The sequence below is a fragment of the Meleagris gallopavo genome, chromosome 2, assembly GCF_905368555.1.
Source record: "Meleagris gallopavo chromosome 2, MGAL_WU_HG_1.1, whole genome shotgun sequence".
Lineage (NCBI taxonomy): Eukaryota > Metazoa > Chordata > Aves > Galliformes > Phasianidae > Meleagris > Meleagris gallopavo.
Genome location: NC_139405.1, coordinates 41,077,576 through 41,096,920, shown reverse-complemented (window position 1 = coordinate 41,096,920; position 19,345 = coordinate 41,077,576). Strand labels below are relative to the sequence as shown.

At 48.9% G+C, this 19,345-nt stretch overlaps 2 protein-coding genes across 2 annotated transcripts; both read right to left on the bottom strand.

The window, feature by feature from the left end:
* Positions 1-1,816: 1,816 nt before the first annotated feature.
* LOC109364256 (uncharacterized) lies at positions 1,817-5,684 on the bottom strand. Its single transcript, XM_085218428.1, has 7 exons — positions 5,635-5,684; positions 5,050-5,131; positions 4,325-4,948; positions 3,801-3,962; positions 3,384-3,680; positions 2,546-2,755; positions 1,817-2,038 (listed from the first exon to the last, which is right to left on the bottom strand). Exons 1-7 carry the CDS (start codon positions 5,682-5,684, stop codon positions 1,817-1,819), a joined length of 1,647 nt encoding a protein of 548 aa, XP_085074554.1.
* Positions 5,685-12,442: 6,758 nt separating this feature from the next.
* Positions 12,443-16,310, bottom strand: LOC146544949 (uncharacterized). Its single transcript, XM_085218427.1, has 7 exons — positions 16,261-16,310; positions 15,676-15,757; positions 14,951-15,574; positions 14,427-14,588; positions 14,010-14,306; positions 13,172-13,381; positions 12,443-12,664 (listed from the first exon to the last, which is right to left on the bottom strand). The coding sequence occupies exons 1-7, from the start codon at positions 16,308-16,310 to the stop codon at positions 12,443-12,445; spliced, it is 1,647 nt and encodes a 548-aa protein (XP_085074553.1).
* Between the last annotated feature and the right edge of the window lie 3,035 nt (positions 16,311-19,345).

The following is a 19,345-nucleotide window of genomic DNA, read 5'->3' as shown; positions in this document are numbered from 1 at the left end:
GGACTTAGAGGATGATGACCCTGTACTTAGTTGGCAATAATCCTACTGAATTCACCTCTCTAGCCTGCAGGGTGCTCACCTCCCTGATCCAACTGGCGCGCCAACTGCCACATCATACCCTGTGTACAGGTAATGCTTGCTTGTGCTGTTTACAGGCTGCCTTAGTACACGCAGGGAGATTACGCTGTCCCTTCTGGCTCTGCTCATGCTGCTTCGGAGACACTTCTGGTCTGGGACTGGCCAGTGTTGTGGTCGCTATCTATCTTAGTGCCATCTTAGGCCTTGAATGTAACCAGGACTGTGCTTATTATATGCTGGAAGGAGGCCTTGAGTGTAACGGCCAGGCAAGAAGAGGAAGGTGGTGGGGTGGAAACAAACTGTCACAAGGAGCCACCAAGGAGAGGAGCTACGCTCAGCCTCACTCTCAAGGAAAAGTCTTCTTGGGACCGTGGCTGAGACAGAAATTGGAACAAACGTCAACCAAGAAAGTAATTACGAACACTAAGGAATTATCAGTTATCCTAAAAATGAGGTTTTGGACCCACCCTGAAACGAGACTCGGCATCTTTCAGATGAAACCTTAAACCATCGGCATGGAGGGTTGTGGCTTAAAAATGAGTTAACCCCTTTCACAGAGTGTTATATGTATTTATTTCAGTTTTAAAAGTTTTGCTTAAAGCATTGTCGTGTGACTGTGTTGACTGGAACGTGGCATCCCAGACTTCATTCATTTTTGTGGAAGATCTTTCTTGAGCGTTCTGAGGAGAGAGGTCCCAGCAGGCCTGACTTCACGTTCACCAGTGACTGGGAGAGAAAACACGGGGGCTGATGTTAGTTGAACGGCAGATGGAGCGCAAAGGCTCAATGGAAAGCTATAGGGTGTGATAGGAGAGTGCAAAGATCTGGAGAGATTTGAAGTCACCAGCAGGGAAACAAAGGAAGACAGGAACACAGACAAAGCAAGATTTTTCATGCTTGACTATCAGGCCTCTAGCTTTCTGAAGGTGGCAAAGGAAATTCCATAGTCTACACATAGGGGGAATAATCCCACCTCTGAAAGACCCGGCCACTGAAGAACAGAAGGTAAAGCTGCTTACATGTAGGTCCTCCCCTCTGTTTTCTCTTGGTGTTGCCCAGAGTCATTGGCCTCACGATAGAGAAATTTCTTTGTGGGTCATCTTGAGGCCTTTGTCCTTGGTTTCTGCTTGCCTCTCATTAGCAGAGGCAGAAGCGTGCGAGAACTGCTGTTGCTCACATTGTCACGGGTCTTACGCTACACTAGCAGGCTAGTAGGGTTGTAGATTTAGGGAAGTCGGATGCACAGATGCTGTGCTTCTCACGCTTCCAAACTGTGTTGTATTTATAGGACTTCTCCCACAAGATAGTAAGAACACAGGACTATTTCTCTCCTCCCAGTGAAAACTCAAATTGAAGAGGTGCCGTCACGAGCGAGACTGAATGGATTATTTCTGTCTCATAGTAATAATTCTTCTTTCCTACTAGAGGTAAGGAAAGAGGAGAAGATTACTGATAATTCTTACATGAAAACTAACTAACTTTTTTCTGAAACTTCACAGTCAGAAAGGGAAAAGAAAACAGTCCTCAGGAATAGACGGGATCAAAGTGAGCTCTTGTGAGAAGTATTCTGCCTTGAACGGGCACCCATCATGTGGACTGGAACCAAGACAAAGGATGTTGGGTAGAACAGCCGTGAGAAGAGGAGGAATATTGTATTACTTGAGGGAAAACTACCCAGCCAAACAAATGGCAACCACCACCACCAAGAAAAGGAAGAAAATGTTTTCACTTACTTGCCTTATTTATTTGCAAGGCTTCTTCTAATGTCCTCACCCACCCGGAACAGGTTTTCTGACAGGTCTAGCTCTGCTTGCCAGTGTGCTATTTGCCGCAGGCTCTCCTGATGCATGCTTTGGGCTCTCTCCATTTCTGATGTCAGAGCTGCAATTCTCTGCCTCTGTTGCTTTCTAAACATTGCTTCTTTGGCATTGATCTCCTCTAGCCTGCTTTGAGAGGTTGCCTGCATCAGAAGAAGACAATGCAACTTGAAGAAACAGGAAGAGGCAGACAGTGCCACATCCGTGCGCCCTTGCAGCCAGTTCTCATGCTCAATGGAAACAAGATAGCCCTGCTCAATGAAGGAGCCGTGCTTCATCCCTACCATCAACACTCAGGAAAGAAGTCAGAAATGACTAAATGTCATTTTTACAATGTTATTTTTACCTCAGTCAGAGGTACAATGTTATTTTTGCCTGCTCTTTCTGCTGTTTTTATGTGAAAGCTAGTATTGAGCTACCTCCACCTCTATAAGGAAGGGGATGAGGAAAAGGCTGCCTATTTCTTATGCACCAAGATCACACGACACTTTCACACATCCCTCTTCAGCTCTCCAGCTTCCCTGCAAGGAAGCCAGAGGCACTGCACTAACAATAAGGACTAAACGTCTAACAGAAAATTCCTAAAAGCAATGAGCACAGCGACAAATCAACGTGGTGTGGATACAGATAGAAATGGCGCATCAATTTACCGGAAAAAAGTGGCTGGGCTCTCGCTTCGGCCCCATTTCTTCTGGGGCACTTTCTTCGTGCCGCCTTCCATTCTGTGAGAATGGGCTGCGGCCCGCTGCAGTGGCCTGCGGACGATGTTGGTGAACCAGGTCTTGCAGCGCCCGATTTGTCATTTCTAGCTGCAGCAAGGTTTCCCGTTCCACCTCCAGCTGTACGGTCAGTTCAAACACCTGTGTGCAGTGGAAAAAACAATCTCCCTTAATCAGAGCGCTCTAAAATCCCCACATTCTGGGGAACTCATTCGGATGCGTGTGTTGATGCAGTCCCTAGCGTAATGCACTGAGGCTGTAATTTTTGCCAAGGAAAAGAGGTGCGTTTTTTCTAAAGCAAGTACGACTTTCTAATCTTTGCTGAGAAGACTGCTGCAGTCTTGACCCTTCTTTCCAGAATGGCTCCAAGCCAAAGGCACTTGACTGCTTCAACAGAATTACGCAACTCCCATGCCACTGCTTTGCCCCTCAGCCTGAAGGTGAGCTCCCCGAGAAGCTGCTTGTGTTCTGAGAAGTGAAAGGGGAGCAGGCAAGGAGAGTAATGCACTCTAGGAAGACCAATAAGAGCTTTCACTGCCCCTTTGCAGCAAGGGATTGCCTCTTATTTGTGGCTGAAAGCAGATGGCTTTGTTGCTGTTTCAGATCAGATCATGCTCTGATCAGGAAAACCATCATTAACAATGACGTCTCTTTTACTGCTTTCAGATAAACGTGTCCTGCACTTGTTTTCAGATTATTTCTTCTCTTGCTCTATTTAGGAGAAAAGAACAGCTTAATCTACGCCAACATGCTCACAGGCACTGCATACCTTGATATTAGCCTCGTCCAAGGCTTCCTTCAGCATCAAGATGTCGTTCTCCAGGTAACGGCAGTAATCTTCAGAACGCTTCAGAGATGCTTCTGAAGCTGACTGCTTTCTGGAACTGTCGGCAAGTTTCTCTTGCATTTTTTCTTCTCGCCTCTTTTCAATCCACGCTGATATTTTATAATCCTCCGCCACAGCCTCTAAGCGCTGCTTGAGAACAGCCTCCTTCACTCGCAGCTCCTCATTTGTCCTTTTTTGCTGCAGCAACTTTGAGTGCTCCAACTCCAGCTGCGCATAAAGGTCACGCACCTGTATGCAGTGGAAAAACAACAGCGTCCTATGCTTGTTCTCAGCTTATTTCTTCTCTTTTACTCGTTGGAGGAAATGAACAGCTTCAGCCCTATTAACGTGTTCACAGATGTCGCATACCTTGGCATTAGCCTGGTCCAAATCCTCTTGCAACTTGGAGTTTTCTTTCTTCAGTGAGTCACTCAAGTCGGCAGAAATTTTCAGGGATGCTTCTGCGACGTGCTGCTTTCCAACAGCCTCAGCAAGTTCTTGTTGCAGCTGTCCAACTGTTCTCTACAGAAACAATGGTGCAGGAGTGTGAAGCAAAAGGTAAAAAACTAAAGCCTGCGTTTTTATTTTTGCTTACCAGTTCCTATACTTAGGAATCATATTTCTGAGTGAGCCACAAAGGGAAGAAAAGTGGTAGAGGAGAATCGCCCGACCCTCACTGGGGTGCAGAGCTGGGATTCGCCACTTGCCAAATGGCAGCAGAAAGGGAACAAAACAGAGGCAACTGGAGGGAGGGCCTTCCCGGCGGGTAGCTCATAGCTGGTAAATTCCTGAAGCGCCAGATGCCTTTGGGAGCTGCTCTACTTCAGTGTCCACCTGACCTTTTCTTCTACTTTGTCTGTCTCGCGTTTAAAGACATCACTCACTGCTCTTACCTCGTTGGTCTTCTGCGCATCTTCCAGCTGCTGACGCAGTGAGAGGTTTTCACGTTGGAGCTGGGCCACTTGTTCCTGCAGAACTTCCCACTCTGCAGTTTTTTTTCTCGGTTCACCTTTTGCAAGGTATGAAGCACGACGTTCCTTCGTCTGCCTCCGGGCCTGGAGAAGTGCTTTTTCTCTTGCTTCTAAAAGCAATGTCTTTTCCTCGAGCACTTCTTCCCATTGCTCCAGTTGTCTCTTTCGCCTGTGAGCTCTGCTACTGGATTTCTTCTGCTGCTGAGGCAAGGTCTTGTTGCTCTTTTGCAACTCAGAGATGTTCCCAGGGAGGTTTTCTACGCAGGAGGGCTCAAGTTGTCTCTTAAATCCCTGCTTAGCATCGTTTGCTGAGCTTGAGCGTCTTTCAAAGGTCTCGCTGAGACTGAGCGGGGCAGAAGTTTGCACTGCTACTCCATCTATGTTGGAGAGACTGAGCGGGGCAGAAGTTTGCACTGCCTCTCCATCTCTGTTGGAGAGACTGAGCGGCTCAGAAGTTTGCACTGCCACTCCATCTATGTTGGAGAGATGGAGCGGGGATGAAGTTGCCGCTGCTACTCCATCTGCGCTGCCCTCTGCCTGTTCAAAGTTAAAGAATAGAAATTGTCAACATTTAAGGAAATCGGCTCAAAAGAGGATGCCATGGCAAGCATTTTATAAAACCAGAAGAAGACTGTCACCTGCTTGACTTCATATTCCAAAGGGCCTTCTCCCTGGCTTTCCTGCTCTGTGCAGTCCGTAGGGTGCACACAAACGCTGCACCTAGAAAAGACAGAAGGCACGTTCAGTTGCTCACACTGCCTATCGCACTCCTAACGGCCCTTTCTTGGCCACCCGTTCCAGACTGACAGCGAAGTGGGAGAGAGCAGCACACACTTGCTAGTACATATTTAAATGTTGTTTCCCTGTATGCTACAGTATATCGGCAAGATTTTCCTCAAAGCAAGACTGCTGTGAAAGACACAGCACGCTTTACTCCCAGGGGTGCTGGCAGCCCACAGTAGCCCCAGGCAGCCTTTCTTCCTGCTTCCAGTTGATACTGGCCAATGGAGGCAGGAGATGGAGAGGGTGACCGGAGGGGAAGAAATGATGTCTAGAAAGGGTGTCCTGTCATTCTGGAAGGTATATATGCACAGGACGAGCTATGTGCAGGGAGGCCGAATTTGCCTGTGGGCTGAGCTGCCGTCATCAGGACATGTGCTGATTTTCCCAGGCTTTTAAGCACACCTATGTGCCCTCGAGAACAGAAACCAGCAGGCACAGACCTTCTCCGTGTCTTTCTCAATCTCCAGAAAAACTTCCGGATCTTCTCCATGATCCGTCGGGACTGGGCACTACCACGAGCACCACCAGCACCACCGCCACCAGTGCCAACACTGCCAGTACCAATACCAATACCAGCACCAGCACCAGCACCAGCACCTGCACCTGCACCTGCACCTGCAGACACTGTGTTTGTGAGGGCTGTGCCTGTGGGGCCCCAGTTCTGCTGAGCGCTTTATGACATCACAAAAGGTTTAGTGACTCTTGGTGACGTGAAGTGACACGCGGTGCCAGTTGCCAGGGCTAGCAGTACCAATGGTCCCTTTGTAAGGCCCTTGGGGCAGAGGGAAGGGCACTTGTGTTCATGAAATGTATGCATTACCAGGGCGACGTGGCCAAAGGAAGCAACCCCTTGCATACCTCCAGGAGTACGGGACGCCCAAGTTTGCTGCTCCAAATCTCTTGCATTGCTGTCACACAGAGCCCCTCCGTTCCCTGCGGTGTGTCTTCATGCCTTCTCTACTACCCTGGCTACAAGCACTGAGTCACCCTTGTCCCCTTAGTTCACAGGCACATCCTTCACGCAGCATTCCAGCATCCTCCCTTTCCCCTTTGGGGATGGCTGAGTCCCTTAAGCATCCCTTCCAGGCATGCTTACATCCTTTCTGCTCCTTCCTAGAGCTGCTGGCATAGCCTCTGCTCCCTCCAATATGCTCACATGCCTTCCACTTCCCATGGCCAAGCTCATCTCTCTCCTCGTCGCACGCTCTCCCCTCTGCGTTTCCATAGCCCAGTGCTTACCGCTCCTCTATTGCCTTCCTGCTGCTCTTGTGGATCCCCTGTCCCCTCCGGGCATGCACTGAGCCGCTCCTTTCCCCACTGGCTAAGCCAAGTGCCCCTCACTGCTCATCCTCCAAATGAAGAGGACACTTTGAATCCTGAAATGTCTCTCTGGGTTTTAAGAATGAAGTTTTGGGCCCTGAAGTGAGACTCGGCATTTTTCAAGTGAAGCTTTGAGCCCTCAGCATGGAGGGTCATGGCTTAAAAGTGAGGTGGTGGGCCGCGGAATGAGGCTGTAACCCCTGAAAACGGACAGGGATCTGGAGCAAAAAAGGAGACTTTGGAGCATTCAATGAAGCTTTGGGCTCCCTGGCTGTCCGGATCTGGAAGAATTTCCTCACATTATGAGCATATACACCGTTTTGTTGGTGTGCTGGGAATGGCATTTCCCCCTTACACCCTGAAAACATCTGTACTTTTTGTAACATATTGTTTCCCTTTTGAGAAGGAATAGACCAAGGGTAAAATTTTTTGAATACAATGCAGAGAAGTGCAATTTTTCTTCTCTTTGCTGTGGGGCCACCGGAACAATCGGGGAGCTGGTAGAAACAGGGAAGGGAAATGTCCCTGCAGAAAAGAGCAAAGAGCCATTCTCAGGAAAGAGAAAGGCAGTGTCATGCACAACAAGGGAGCGGGGACTCTAGCTGGGAAGGAAGCAGCAGCGTGGTGCAATGCATGTTCTGAAAAGGAGGCTGTACTAAGCCCCGAGAGAACGGTGTACTACTGCTCTAGATACATACATGACTCCCAGAGCAAACAGTTCCGTGCCAGCTCTGCTATTTCTGCCCAGTTTTATCAATGGGTGGCATGAACATAGCCTGGAATGGTACCTGCGATGTAACATCAAGACAATTGCAGACAATTACCTTTACGCATCCCAGGCCTGCCATGGTGCTGATGTTCACGCAGCAAGGCCAGAAAGGCCGCTGACACTTTGCCAAAGTCCTCACTTTGCTTCAGGGTGAGACTACGGGAGCTCTCACTGGCCAAAACACTGAAGTATTGAACACCTATCAACTACTCAGGTTTTTTTCCAGAGTGTTTTGCCCATGCTGGGGACATATAGATAGGTGGCAAGCAGGAAGAATCATGGCACTTGACTGGGAGGATTGGTGCAAAGAAGCCACGATGACCCCTTCGCTAAACTAATTGAAGTTGCGTGTGCTTGACAGCATGGTTTTGTTTCCACTCCCTCCTGGATGATGCCACTCCTGAGCAGAGCACACTGTATGGCTTCTTGTCACAACAAGTCTTTTGTAAAAGCAAAATGTCTAAGCTGTCGCTAAGAAATATCCACTCCTTCTGGCAAAGGGAATTCAGTTCATCGGGATTTCTTTCCCATATTCCCAGACAGAACTCAGGCTAAAGACTGAACAACCAGCAACCAAGAATGAAATTAACAAAACTGGGGAATTATCAAAGCCCTGTCAAAGCCCTGCCTGTCCCTGCCCACCCACTAGGCCCTCCCCACCATGTCCCGTCCCTAGGCGCCCGTGTCATCCCCAGAGCCGTCAACCCGTGACCCAGCAAGGCCATGATAGGGCCGGGATCCAGCAACCCACAGCCCTGTCCACTGAGCTGGGTCCAGCTGTGGGAGGATGTCCTGGTCCAGCCTTGATCCAGCCCTGTACCCAAGGCTTTGGGCCAGGAAAATATGCCCTAGGACTCAAAAAGTCATCTTTTGATGCAAAAATGAATCTTGAACCCCAAAATGAGGCTGCTGTTGCTAACAATGAGAATTTTGAGCCTGAAATGAAGCTCAAAATAAATGTAGCTTCATAGCCTGAAAACAGGGCTTTGGTCTGAAAAGGAGGGTTTGGCCCATCTATATAGGCTAAGCACAGGCGTAGGGAAATTGAATCATAGAATCATAGAATGGCCTGGGCTGAGAAGGACCTCAAAGATCATCCAGTTTCAACCCCTCTGCCGTGGACAGGGTCACCAACCACTAGACCAGGCTGCCCAGAACCACATCCAGCCTGGCCTTGAATGCCTCTAGAGACGGGGCATCCACAACCTCCTTGAACAACCTGTTCCAGTACGTCACCACCCTCTGGGTGAAAAACTTCCTCCTAATATCTCACCTAAACCTCCCTTTGTCCTCTCAATACCAACCCATGTAAACAGTCGTTCCCCCTCCTGTTTATATGCTCTCTTCATGTACTGGAAGGCCACAATGAGGTCTCCCCGGAGCCTTTTCTTCTCCAAGCTAAACAAGCCCATTTCCCTCAACTTTTCTTCACAGGACAGGTGCTCCAGTGCTCCGATCATCTTAGTGGCCCTCCTCTGGACCCGCTCCAAGAGCTTCATATCCTTCCTGCACTGGGGGCCCCAGGCCTGGACACAGTACTCCAGATGGGGCCTCACAAGAGCTGAGTAGAGGGGGACAATCGCCTCCCTCTCCCTGCTTGAGGATTAATTCCCATCATGGGAAGTAATCACTGGAGTGAACCAGCTTCGGGAATTTTCTAGTTATGTCCCTGACTCAGGCCTCAGGAAGGCAGAACACTTCCTTTCGGCTCGGGTCCGGACTTCAAATGAGGCCCTCCGTTCCTCTGAGAAGGGAGTCGCCTACCACAACCATTCTTCTTTCTTAACTGGCAGAGGCGGTCTCAACACGTGAAGTGATCATCCCTCTGTACTCAGCACTGGTGAGGCCACACCTCGAGTACTGTGCTCAGTTTTGGGTCCCTCACTGCAAAAAAGATATGGAGGCCCTGGAGCGTGTCCAGAGAAGAACGATGACCCCTGGAGAGGCCTTATGAGGAGCAGCTGAGGAAGCTCGGGTTGCTCAGTCTGGAGAAGAGGAGGCTCGGGGGACACCTTGTCACCCTCTATAACTACCTGAAGAGAGTTGTAGTGAGCTGGGGGTCAGCCTCTCCTCTTGTGTAACCGGTGATAGGACTAGAGGGAATGGTCTCAAGTTGCTCCAGGAGAGATTCAGGCTGGACATTAGGAAATATTACTTCTCTGAAAGAGAGGTCAGGCGCTGGAATGGGCTGCCTAGGGTGTTGGTGGAGTCACTTTCCCTGGAGGTGTTCAAGGAACGTTTAGATGTTGTGCTGAGGGACATGGTTTTGTTATCTCTCCTGAGAGAGTTCAGCGATCACCTGCTCTAGTGCTGTGCCCCCTTTGGATTGCAGTCACGGTTGTGCACCCACCTGGTGCTTTATTATTAAGGAGTTGTCCCAGGAAGACATACATAATATCAGTGTTGAAAAGAGGAGAAAGAAGAATCAAAGTAGATACATTTAAAAATTCAAGTTGTTAAACTTGAATCACCGACAAGTAGTAAATAACTCTTGGCCTAAAAGGATGTACTTGAGAGGCAACCCTTCATAAAGTGAAATCACCGTCGTGCAGCCTGCTGCTTCAGCAATGAGGACTCAAGTTAGGATTTCACGGACTGCCATAAAGTGATTAACATATAATCAAAGTTAGAATTATTGCAACATTGCTCTTCACCTCTAATGTAATTTGGTACCGGTTACTTCTTAAGGACAGCTTCCTTAAATATCTGCCAACTCTCCTGCGCTCCCTTGTCCTTAAGAACAGATTCTCAGGGGGTTTTGTTATTAACACCCTGAAGAGCTGGAAGTTGGCTTTCTTAAAATTTAGCACCCAGGTTTTACTCTTTGTCTGTCCCATATCCCTCAGGATCAAAAAGGCACTGCTGCATGGTCACTACAGCGCAGGCAGATCTGCGTGTGGACATGTCTCCATTCACTCCTTTCCTTCTTGCCTTCAGCTTGGCAGCGAGAGGATACAGGCTGCCGTGGATCTTGTGTTTTCTCTTGTGGCAAAGCCCGTCTGTATGAGGGCAGAGTGTGGTTCCTCTGCTCCTCTCTTTTTAGCCCCCTTTGACACTTTCAAACCCATTTATTTCATCATGTAACCTCGCAAGCAGGCTGAGCAGATCATTTGCTTGCTGCCTGCCTGCTTGCACTTCATACAGCTCTCCTCGCTGCTGTCACAGGATGCAAATGAAAGGCTCAGGCACTCTGTGTTGAGGCCTGAACAGCCGCCACGTGTCTGCCATGGAATACAGTCTGCGTTTCTGCATCCTTCCTGATTTGTTCAGATGCCCTGGCTCTCTATGGGGTGGGTATCGCGAGTGGGGTCTGTACTCTGGGAGGATGGGAATTCTGGACTTAGAAGATGATGACCCTGTACTTAGTTGGCAATAATCCTACTGAATTCACCTCTCTAGCCTGCAGGGTGCTCACCTCCCTGATCCAACTGGCGCGCCAACTGCCACATCATACCCTGTGTACAGGTAATGCTTGCTTGTGCTGTTTACAGGCTGCCTTAGTACACGCAGGGAGATTACGCTGTCCCTTCTGGCTCTGCTCATGCTGCTTCGGAGACACTTCTGGTCTGGGACTGGCCAGTGTTGTGGTCGCTATCTATCTTAGTGCCATCTTAGGCCTTGAATGTAACCAGGACTGTGCTTATTATATGCTGGAAGGAGGCCTTGAGTGTAACGGCCAGGCAAGAAGAGGAAGGTGGTGGGGTGGAAACAAACTGTCACAAGGAGCCACCAAGGAGAGGAGCTACGCTCAGCCTCACTCTCAAGGAAAAGTCTTCTTGGGACCGTGGCTGAGACAGAAATTGGAACAAACGTCAACCAAGAAAGTAATTACGAGCACTAAGGAATTATCAGTTATCCTAAAAATGAGGTTTTGGACCCACCCTGAAACGAGACTCGGCATCTTTCAGATGAAACCTTGAACCATCGGCATGGAGGGTTGTGGCTTAAAAATGAGTTAACCCCTTTCACAGAGTGTTATATGTATTTATTTCAGTTTTAAAAGTTTTGCTTAAAGCATTGTCGTGTGACTGTGTTGACTGGAACGTGGCATCCCAGACTTCATTCATTTTTGTGGAAGATCTTTCTTGAGCGTTCTGAGGAGAGAGGTCCCAGCAGGCCTGACTTCACGTTCACCAGTGACTGGGAGAGAAAACACGGGGGCTGATGTTAGTTGAACGGCAGATGGAGCGCAAAGGCTCAATGGAAAGCTATAGGGTGTGATAGGAGAGTGCAAAGATCTGGAGAGATTTGAAGTCACCAGCAGGGAAACAAAGGAAGACAGGAACACAGACAAAGCAAGATTTTTCATGCTTGACTATCAGGCCTCTAGCTTTCTGAAGGTGGCAAAGGAAATTCCATAGTCTACACATAGGGGGAATAATCCCACCTCTGAAAGACCCGGCCACTGAAGAACAGAAGGTAAAGCTGCTTACATGTAGGTCCTCCCCTCTGTTTTCTCTTGGTGTTGCCCAGAGTCATTGGCCTCACGATAGAGAAATTTCTTTGTGGGTCATCTTGAGGCCTTTGTCCTTGGTTTCTGCTTGCCTCTCATTAGCAGAGGCAGAAGCGTGCGAGAACTGCTGTTGCTCACATTGTCACGGGTCTTACGCTACACTAGCAGGCTAGTAGGGTTGTAGATTTAGGGAAGTCGGATGCACAGATGCTGTGCTTCTCACGCTTCCAAACTGTGTTGTATTTATAGGACTTCTCCCACAAGATAGTAAGAACACAGGACTATTTCTCTCCTCCCAGTGAAAACTCAAATTGAAGAGGTGCCGTCACGAGCGAGACTGAATGGATTATTTCTGTCTCATAGTAATAATTCTTCTTTCCTACTAGAGGTAAGGAAAGAGGAGAAGATTACTGATAATTCTTACATGAAAACTAACTAACTTTTTTCTGAAAAAAAAGTTTTCACAGTCAGAAACGGAAAAGAAAACAGTCCTCAGGAATAGACGGGATCAAAGTGAGCTCTTGTGAGAAGTATTCTGCCTTGAACGGGCACCCATCATGTGGACTGGAACCAAGACAAAGGATGTTGGGTAGAACAGCCGTGAGAAGAGGAGGAATATTGTATTACTTGAGGGAAAACTACCCAGCCAAACAAATGGCAACCACCACCACCAAGAAAAGGAAGAAAATGTTTTCACTTACTTGCCTTATTTATTTGCAAGGCTTCTTCTAATGTCCTCACCCACCCGGAACAGGTTTTCTGACAGGTCTAGCTCTGCTTGCCAGTGTGCTATTTGCCGCAGGCTCTCCTGATGCATGCTTTGGGCTCTCTCCATTTCTGATGTCAGAGCTGCAATTCTCTGCCTCTGTTGCTTTCTAAACATTGCTTCTTTGGCATTGATCTCCTCTAGCCTGCTTTGAGAGGTTGCCTGCATCAGAAGAAGACAATGCAACTTGAAGAAACAGGAAGAGGCAGACAGTGCCACATCCGTGCGCCCTTGCAGCCAGTTCTCATGCTCAATGGAAACAAGATAGCCCTGCTCAATGAAGGAGCCGTGCTTCATCCCTACCATCAACACTCAGGAAAGAAGTCAGAAATGACTAAATGTCATTTTTACAATGTTATTTTTACCTCAGTCAGAGGTACAATGTTATTTTTGCCTGCTCTTTCTGCTGTTTTTATGTGAAAGCTAGTATTGAGCTACCTCCACCTCTATAAGGAAGGGGATGAGGAAAAGGCTGCCTATTTCTTATGCACCAAGATCACACGACACTTTCACACACCCCTCTTCAGCTCTCCAGCTTCCCTGCAAGGAAGCCAGAGGCACTGCACTAACAATAAGGACTAAACGTCTAACAGAAAATTCCTAAAAGCAATGAGCACAGCGACAAATCAACGTGGTGTGGATACAGATAGAAATGGCGCATCAATTTACCGGAAAAAAGCGGCTGGGCTCTCGCTTCGGCCCCATTTCTTCTGGGGCACTTTCTTCGTGCCGCCTTCCATTCTGTGAGAATGGGCTGCGGCCCGCTGCAGTGGCCTGCGGACGATGTTGGTGAACCAGGTCTTGCAGCGCCCGATTTGTCATTTCTAGCTGCAGCAAGGTTTCCCGTTCCACCTCCAGCTGTACGGTCAGTTCAAACACCTGTGTGCAGTGGAAAAAACAATCTCCCTTAATCAGAGCGCTCTAAAATCCCCACATTCTGGGGAACTCATTCGGATGCGTGTGTTGATGCAGTCCCTAGCGTAATGCACTGAGGCTGTAATTTTTGCCAAGGAAAAGAGGTGCGTTTTTTCTAAAGCAAGTACGACTTTCTAATCTTTGCTGAGAAGACTGCTGCAGTCTTGACCCTTCTTTCCAGAATGGCTCCAAGCCAAAGGCACTTGACTGCTTCAACAGAATTACGCAACTCCCATGCCACTGCTTTGCCCCTCAGCCTGAAGGTGAGCTCCCCAAGAAGCTGCTTGTGTTCTGAGAAGTGAAAGGGGAGCAGGCAAGGAGAGTAATGCACTCTAGGAAGACCAATAAGAGCTTTCACTGCCCCTTTGCAGCAAGGGATTGCCTCTTATTTGTGGCTGAAAGCAGATGGCTTTGTTGCTGTTTCAGATCAGATCATGCTCTGATCAGGAAAACCATCATTAACAATGACGTCTCTTTTACTGCTTTCAGATAAACGTGTCCTGCACTTGTTTTCAGATTATTTCTTCTCTTGCTCTATTTAGGAGAAAAGAACAGCTTAATCTACGCCAACATGCTCACAGGCACTGCATACCTTGATATTAGCCTCGTCCAAGGCTTCCTTCAGCATCAAGATGTCGTTCTCCAGGTAACGGCAGTAATCTTCAGAACGCTTCAGAGATGCTTCTGAAGCTGACTGCTTTCTGGAACTGTCGGCAAGTTTCTCTTGCATTTTTTCTTCTCGCCTCTTTTCAATCCACGCTGATATTTTATAATCCTCCGCCACAGCCTCTAAGCGCTGCTTGAGAACAGCCTCCTTCACTCGCAGCTCCTCATTTGTCCTTTTTTGCTGCAGCAACTTTGAGTGCTCCAACTCCAGCTGCGCATAAAGGTCACGCACCTGTATGCAGTGGAAAAACAACAGCGTCCTATGCTTGTTCTCAGCTTATTTCTTCTCTTTTACTCGTTGGAGGAAATGAACAGCTTCAGCCCTATTAACGTGTTCACAGATGTCGCATACCTTGGCATTAGCCTGGTCCAAATCCTCTTGCAACTTGGAGTTTTCTTTCTTCAGTGAGTCACTCAAGTCGGCAGAAATTTTCAGGGATGCTTCTGCGACGTGCTGCTTTCCAACAGCCTCAGCAAGTTCTTGTTGCAGCTGTCCAACTGTTCTCTACAGAAACAATGGTGCAGGAGTGTGAAGCAAAAGGTAAAAAACTAAAGCCTGCGTTTTTATTTTTGCTTACCAGTTCCTATACTTAGGAATCATATTTCTGAGTGAGCCACAAAGGGAAGAAAAGTGGTAGAGGAGAATCGCCCGACCCTCACTGGGGTGCAGAGCTGGGATTCGCCACTTGCCAAATGGCAGCAGAAAGGGAACAAAACAGAGGCAACTGGAGGGAGGGCCTTCCCGGCGGGTAGCTCATAGCTGGTAAATTCCTGAAGCGCCAGATGCCTTTGGGAGCTGCTCTACTTCAGTGTCCACCTGACCTTTTCTTCTACTTTGTCTGTCTCGCGTTTAAAGACATCACTCACTGCTCTTACCTCGTTGGTCTTCTGCGCATCTTCCAGCTGCTGACGCAGTGAGAGGTTTTCACGTTGGAGCTGGGCCACTTGTTCCTGCAGAACTTCCCACTCTGCAGTTTTTTTTCTCGGTTCACCTTTTGCAAGGTATGAAGCACGACGTTCCTTCGTCTGCCTCCGGGCCTGGAGAAATGCTTTTTCTCTTGCTTCTAAAAGCAATGTCTTTTCCTCGAGCACTTCTTCCCATTGCTCCAGTTGTCTCTTTCGCCTGTGAGCTCTGCTACTGGATTTCTTCTGCTGCTGAGGCAAGGTCTTGTTGCTCTTTTGCAACTCAGAGATGTTCCCAGGGAGGTTTTCTACGCAGGAGGGCTCAAGTTGTCTCTTAAATCCCTGCTTAGCATCGTTTGCTGAGCTTGAGCGTCTTTCAAAGGTCTCGCTGAGACTGAGCGGGGCAGAAGTTTGCACTGCTACTCCATCTATGTTGGAGAGACTGAGCGGGGCAGAAGTTTGCACTGCCTCTCCATCTCTGTTGGAGAGACTGAGCGGCTCAGAAGTTTGCACTGCCACTCCATCTATGTTGGAGAGATGGAGCGGGGATGAAGTTGCCGCTGCTACTCCATCTGCGCTGCCCTCTGCCTGTTCAAAGTTAAAGAATAGAAATTGTCAACATTTAAGGAAATCGGCTCAAAAGAGGATGCCATGGCAAGCATTTTATAAAACCAGAAGAAGACTGTCACCTGCTTGACTTCATATTCCAAAGGGCCTTCTCCCTGGCTTTCCTGCTCTGTGCAGTCCGTAGGGTGCACACAAACGCTGCACCTAGAAAAGACAGAAGGCACGTTCAGTTGCTCACACTGCCTATCGCACTCCTAACGGCCCTTTCTTGGCCACCCGTTCCAGACTGACAGCGAAGTGGGAGAGAGCAGCACACACTTGCTAGTACATATTTAAATGTTGTTTCCCTGTATGCTACAGTATATCGGCAAGATTTTCCTCAAAGCAAGACTGCTGTGAAAGACACAGCACGCTTTACTCCCAGGGGTGCTGGCAGCCCACAGTAGCCCCAGGCAGCCTTTCTTCCTGCTTCCAGTTGATACTGGCCAATGGAGGCAGGAGATGGAGGGGGTGACCGGAGGGGAAGAAATGATGTCTAGAAAGGGTGTCCTGTCATTCTGGAAGGTATATATGCACAGGACGAGCTATGTGCAGGGAGGCCGAATTTGCCTGTGGGCTGAGCTGCCGTCATCAGGACATGTGCTGATTTTCCCAGGCTTTTAAGCACACCTATGTGCCCTCGAGAACAGAAACCAGCAGGCACAGACCTTCTCCGTGTCTTTCTCAATCTCCAGAAAAACTTCCGGATCTTCTCCATGATCCGTCGGGACTGGGCACTACCACGAGCACCACCAGCACCACCGCCACCAGTGCCAACACTGCCAGTACCAATACCAATACCAGCACCAGCACCAGCACCAGCACCTGCACCTGCACCTGCACCTGCAGACACTGTGTTTGTGAGGGCTGTGCCTGTGGGGCCCCAGTTCTGCTGAGCGCTTTATGACATCACAAAAGGTTTAGTGACTCTTGGTGACGTGAAGTGACACGCGGTGCCAGTTGCCAGGGCTAGCAGTACCAATGGTCCCTTTGTAAGGCCCTTGGGGCAGAGGGAAGGGCACTTGTGTTCATGAAATGTATGCATTACCAGGGCGACGTGGCCAAAGGAAGCAACCCCTTGCATACCTCCAGGAGTACGGGACGCCCAAGTTTGCTGCTCCAAATCTCTTGCATTGCTGTCACACAGAGCCCCTCCGTTCCCTGCGGTGTGTCTTCATGCCTTCTCTACTACCCTGGCTACAAGCACTGAGTCACCCTTGTCCCCTTAGTTCACAGGCACATCCTTCACGCAGCATTCCAGCATCCTCCCTTTCCCCTTTGGGGATGGCTGAGTCCCTTAAGCATCCCTTCCAGGCATGCTTACATCCTTTCTGCTCCTTCCTAGAGCTGCTGGCATAGCCTCTGCTCCCTCCAATATGCTCACATGCCTTCCACTTCCCATGGCCAAGCTCATCTCTCTCCTCGTCGCACGCTCTCCCCTCTGCGTTTCCATAGCCCAGTGCTTACCGCTCCTCTATTGCCTTCCTGCTGCTCTTGTGGATCCCCTGTCCCCTCCGGGCATGCACTGAGCCGCTCCTTTCCCCACTGGCTAAGCCAAGTGCCCCTCACTGCTCATCCTCCAAATGAAGAGGACACTTTGAATCCTGAAATGTCTCTCTGGGTTTTAAGAATGAAGTTTTGGGCCCTGAAGTGAGACTCGGCATTTTTCAAGTGAAGCTTTGAGCCCTCAGCATGGAGGGTCATGGCTTAAAAGTGAGGTGGTGGGCCGCGGAATGAGGCTGTAACCCCTGAAAACGGACAGGGATCTGGAGCAAAAAAGGAGACTTTGGAGCATTCAATGAAGCTTTGGGCTCCCTGGCTGTCCGGATCTGGAAGAATTTCCTCACATTATGAGCATATACACCGTTTTGTTGGTGTGCTGGGAATGGCATTTCCCCCTTACACCCTGAAAACATCTGTACTTTTTGTAACATATTGTTTCCCTTTTGAGAAGGAATAGACCAAGGGTAAAATTTTTTGAATACAATGCAGAGAAGTGCAATTTTTCTTCTCTTTGCTGTGGGGCCACCGGAACAATCGGGGAGCTGGTAGAAACAGGGAAGGGAAATGTCCCTGCAGAAAAGAGCAAAGAGCCATTCTCAGGAAAGAGAAAGGCAGTGTCATGCACAACAAGGGAGCGGGGACTCTAGCTGGGAAGGAAGCAGCAGCGTGGTGCAATGCATGTTCTGAAAAGGAGGCTGTACTAAGCCCCGAGAGAACGGTGTACTACTGCTCTAGATACATACATGACTCCCAGAGCAAACAGTTCCGTGCCAGCTCTGCTATTTCTGCCCAGTTTTATCAATGGGTGGCATGAACATAGCCTGGAATGGTACCTGCGATGTAACATCAAGACAATTGCAGACAATTACCTTTACGCATCCCAGGCCTGCCATGGTGCTGATGTTCACGCAGCAAGGCCAGAAAGGCCGCTGACACTTTGCCAAAGTCCTCACTTTGCTTCAGGGTGAGACTACGGGAGCTCTCACTGGCCAAAACACTGAAGTATTGAACACCTATCAACTACTCAGGTTTTTTTCCAGAGTGTTTTGCCCATGCTGGGGACATATAGATAGGTGGCAAGCAGGAAGAATCATGGCACTTGACTGGGAGGATTGGTGCAAAGAAGCCACGATGACCCCTTCGCTAAACTAATTGAAGTTGCGTGTGCTTGACAGCATGGTTTTGTTTCCACTCCCTCCTGGATGATGCCACTCCTGAGCAGAGCACACTGTATGGCTTCTTGTCACAACAAGTCTTTTGTAAAAGCAAAATGTCTAAGCTGTCGCTAAGAAATATCCACTCCTTCTGGCAAAGGGAATTCAGTTCATCGGGATTTCTTTCCCATATTCCCAGACAGAACTCAGGCTAAAGACTGAACAACCAGCAACCAAGAATGAAATTAACAAAACTGGGGAATTATCAAAGCCCTGTCAAAGCCCTGCCTGTCCCTGCCCACCCACTAGGCCCTCCCCACCATGTCCCGTCCCTAGGCGCCCGTGTCATCCCCAGAGCCGTCAACCCGTGACCCAGCAAGGCCATGATAGGGCCGGGATCCAGCAACCCACAGCCCTGTCCACTGAGCTGGGTCCAGCTGTGGGAGGATGTCCTGGTCCAGCCTTGATCCAGCCCTGTACCCAAGGCTTTGGGCCAGGAAAATATGCCCTAGGACTCAAAAAGTCATCTTTTGATGCAAAAATGAATCTTGAACCCCAAAATGAGGCTGCTGTTGCTAACAATGAGAATTTTGAGCCTGAAATGAAGCTCAAAATAAATGTAGCTTCATAGCCTGAAAACAGGGCTTTGGTCTGAAAAGGAGGGTTTGGCCCATCTATATAGGCTAAGCACAGGCGTAGGGAAATTGAATCATAGAATCATAGAATGGCCTGGGCTGAGAAGGACCTCAAAGATCATCCAGTTTCAACCCCTCTGCCGTGGACAGGGTCACCAACCACTAGACCAGGCTGCCCAGAACCACATCCAGCCTGGCCTTGAATGCCTCTAGAGACGGGGCATCCACAACCTCCTTGAACAACCTGTTCCAGTGCGTCACCACCCTCTGGGTGAAAAACTTCCTCCTAATATCTCACCTAAACCTCCCTTTGTCCTCTCAATACCAACCCATGTAAACAGTCGTTCCCCCTCCTGTTTATATGCTCTCTTCATGTACTGGAAGGCCACAATGAGGTCTCCCCGGAGCCTTTTCTTCTCCAAGCTAAACAAGCCCATTTCCCTCAACTTTTCTTCACAGGA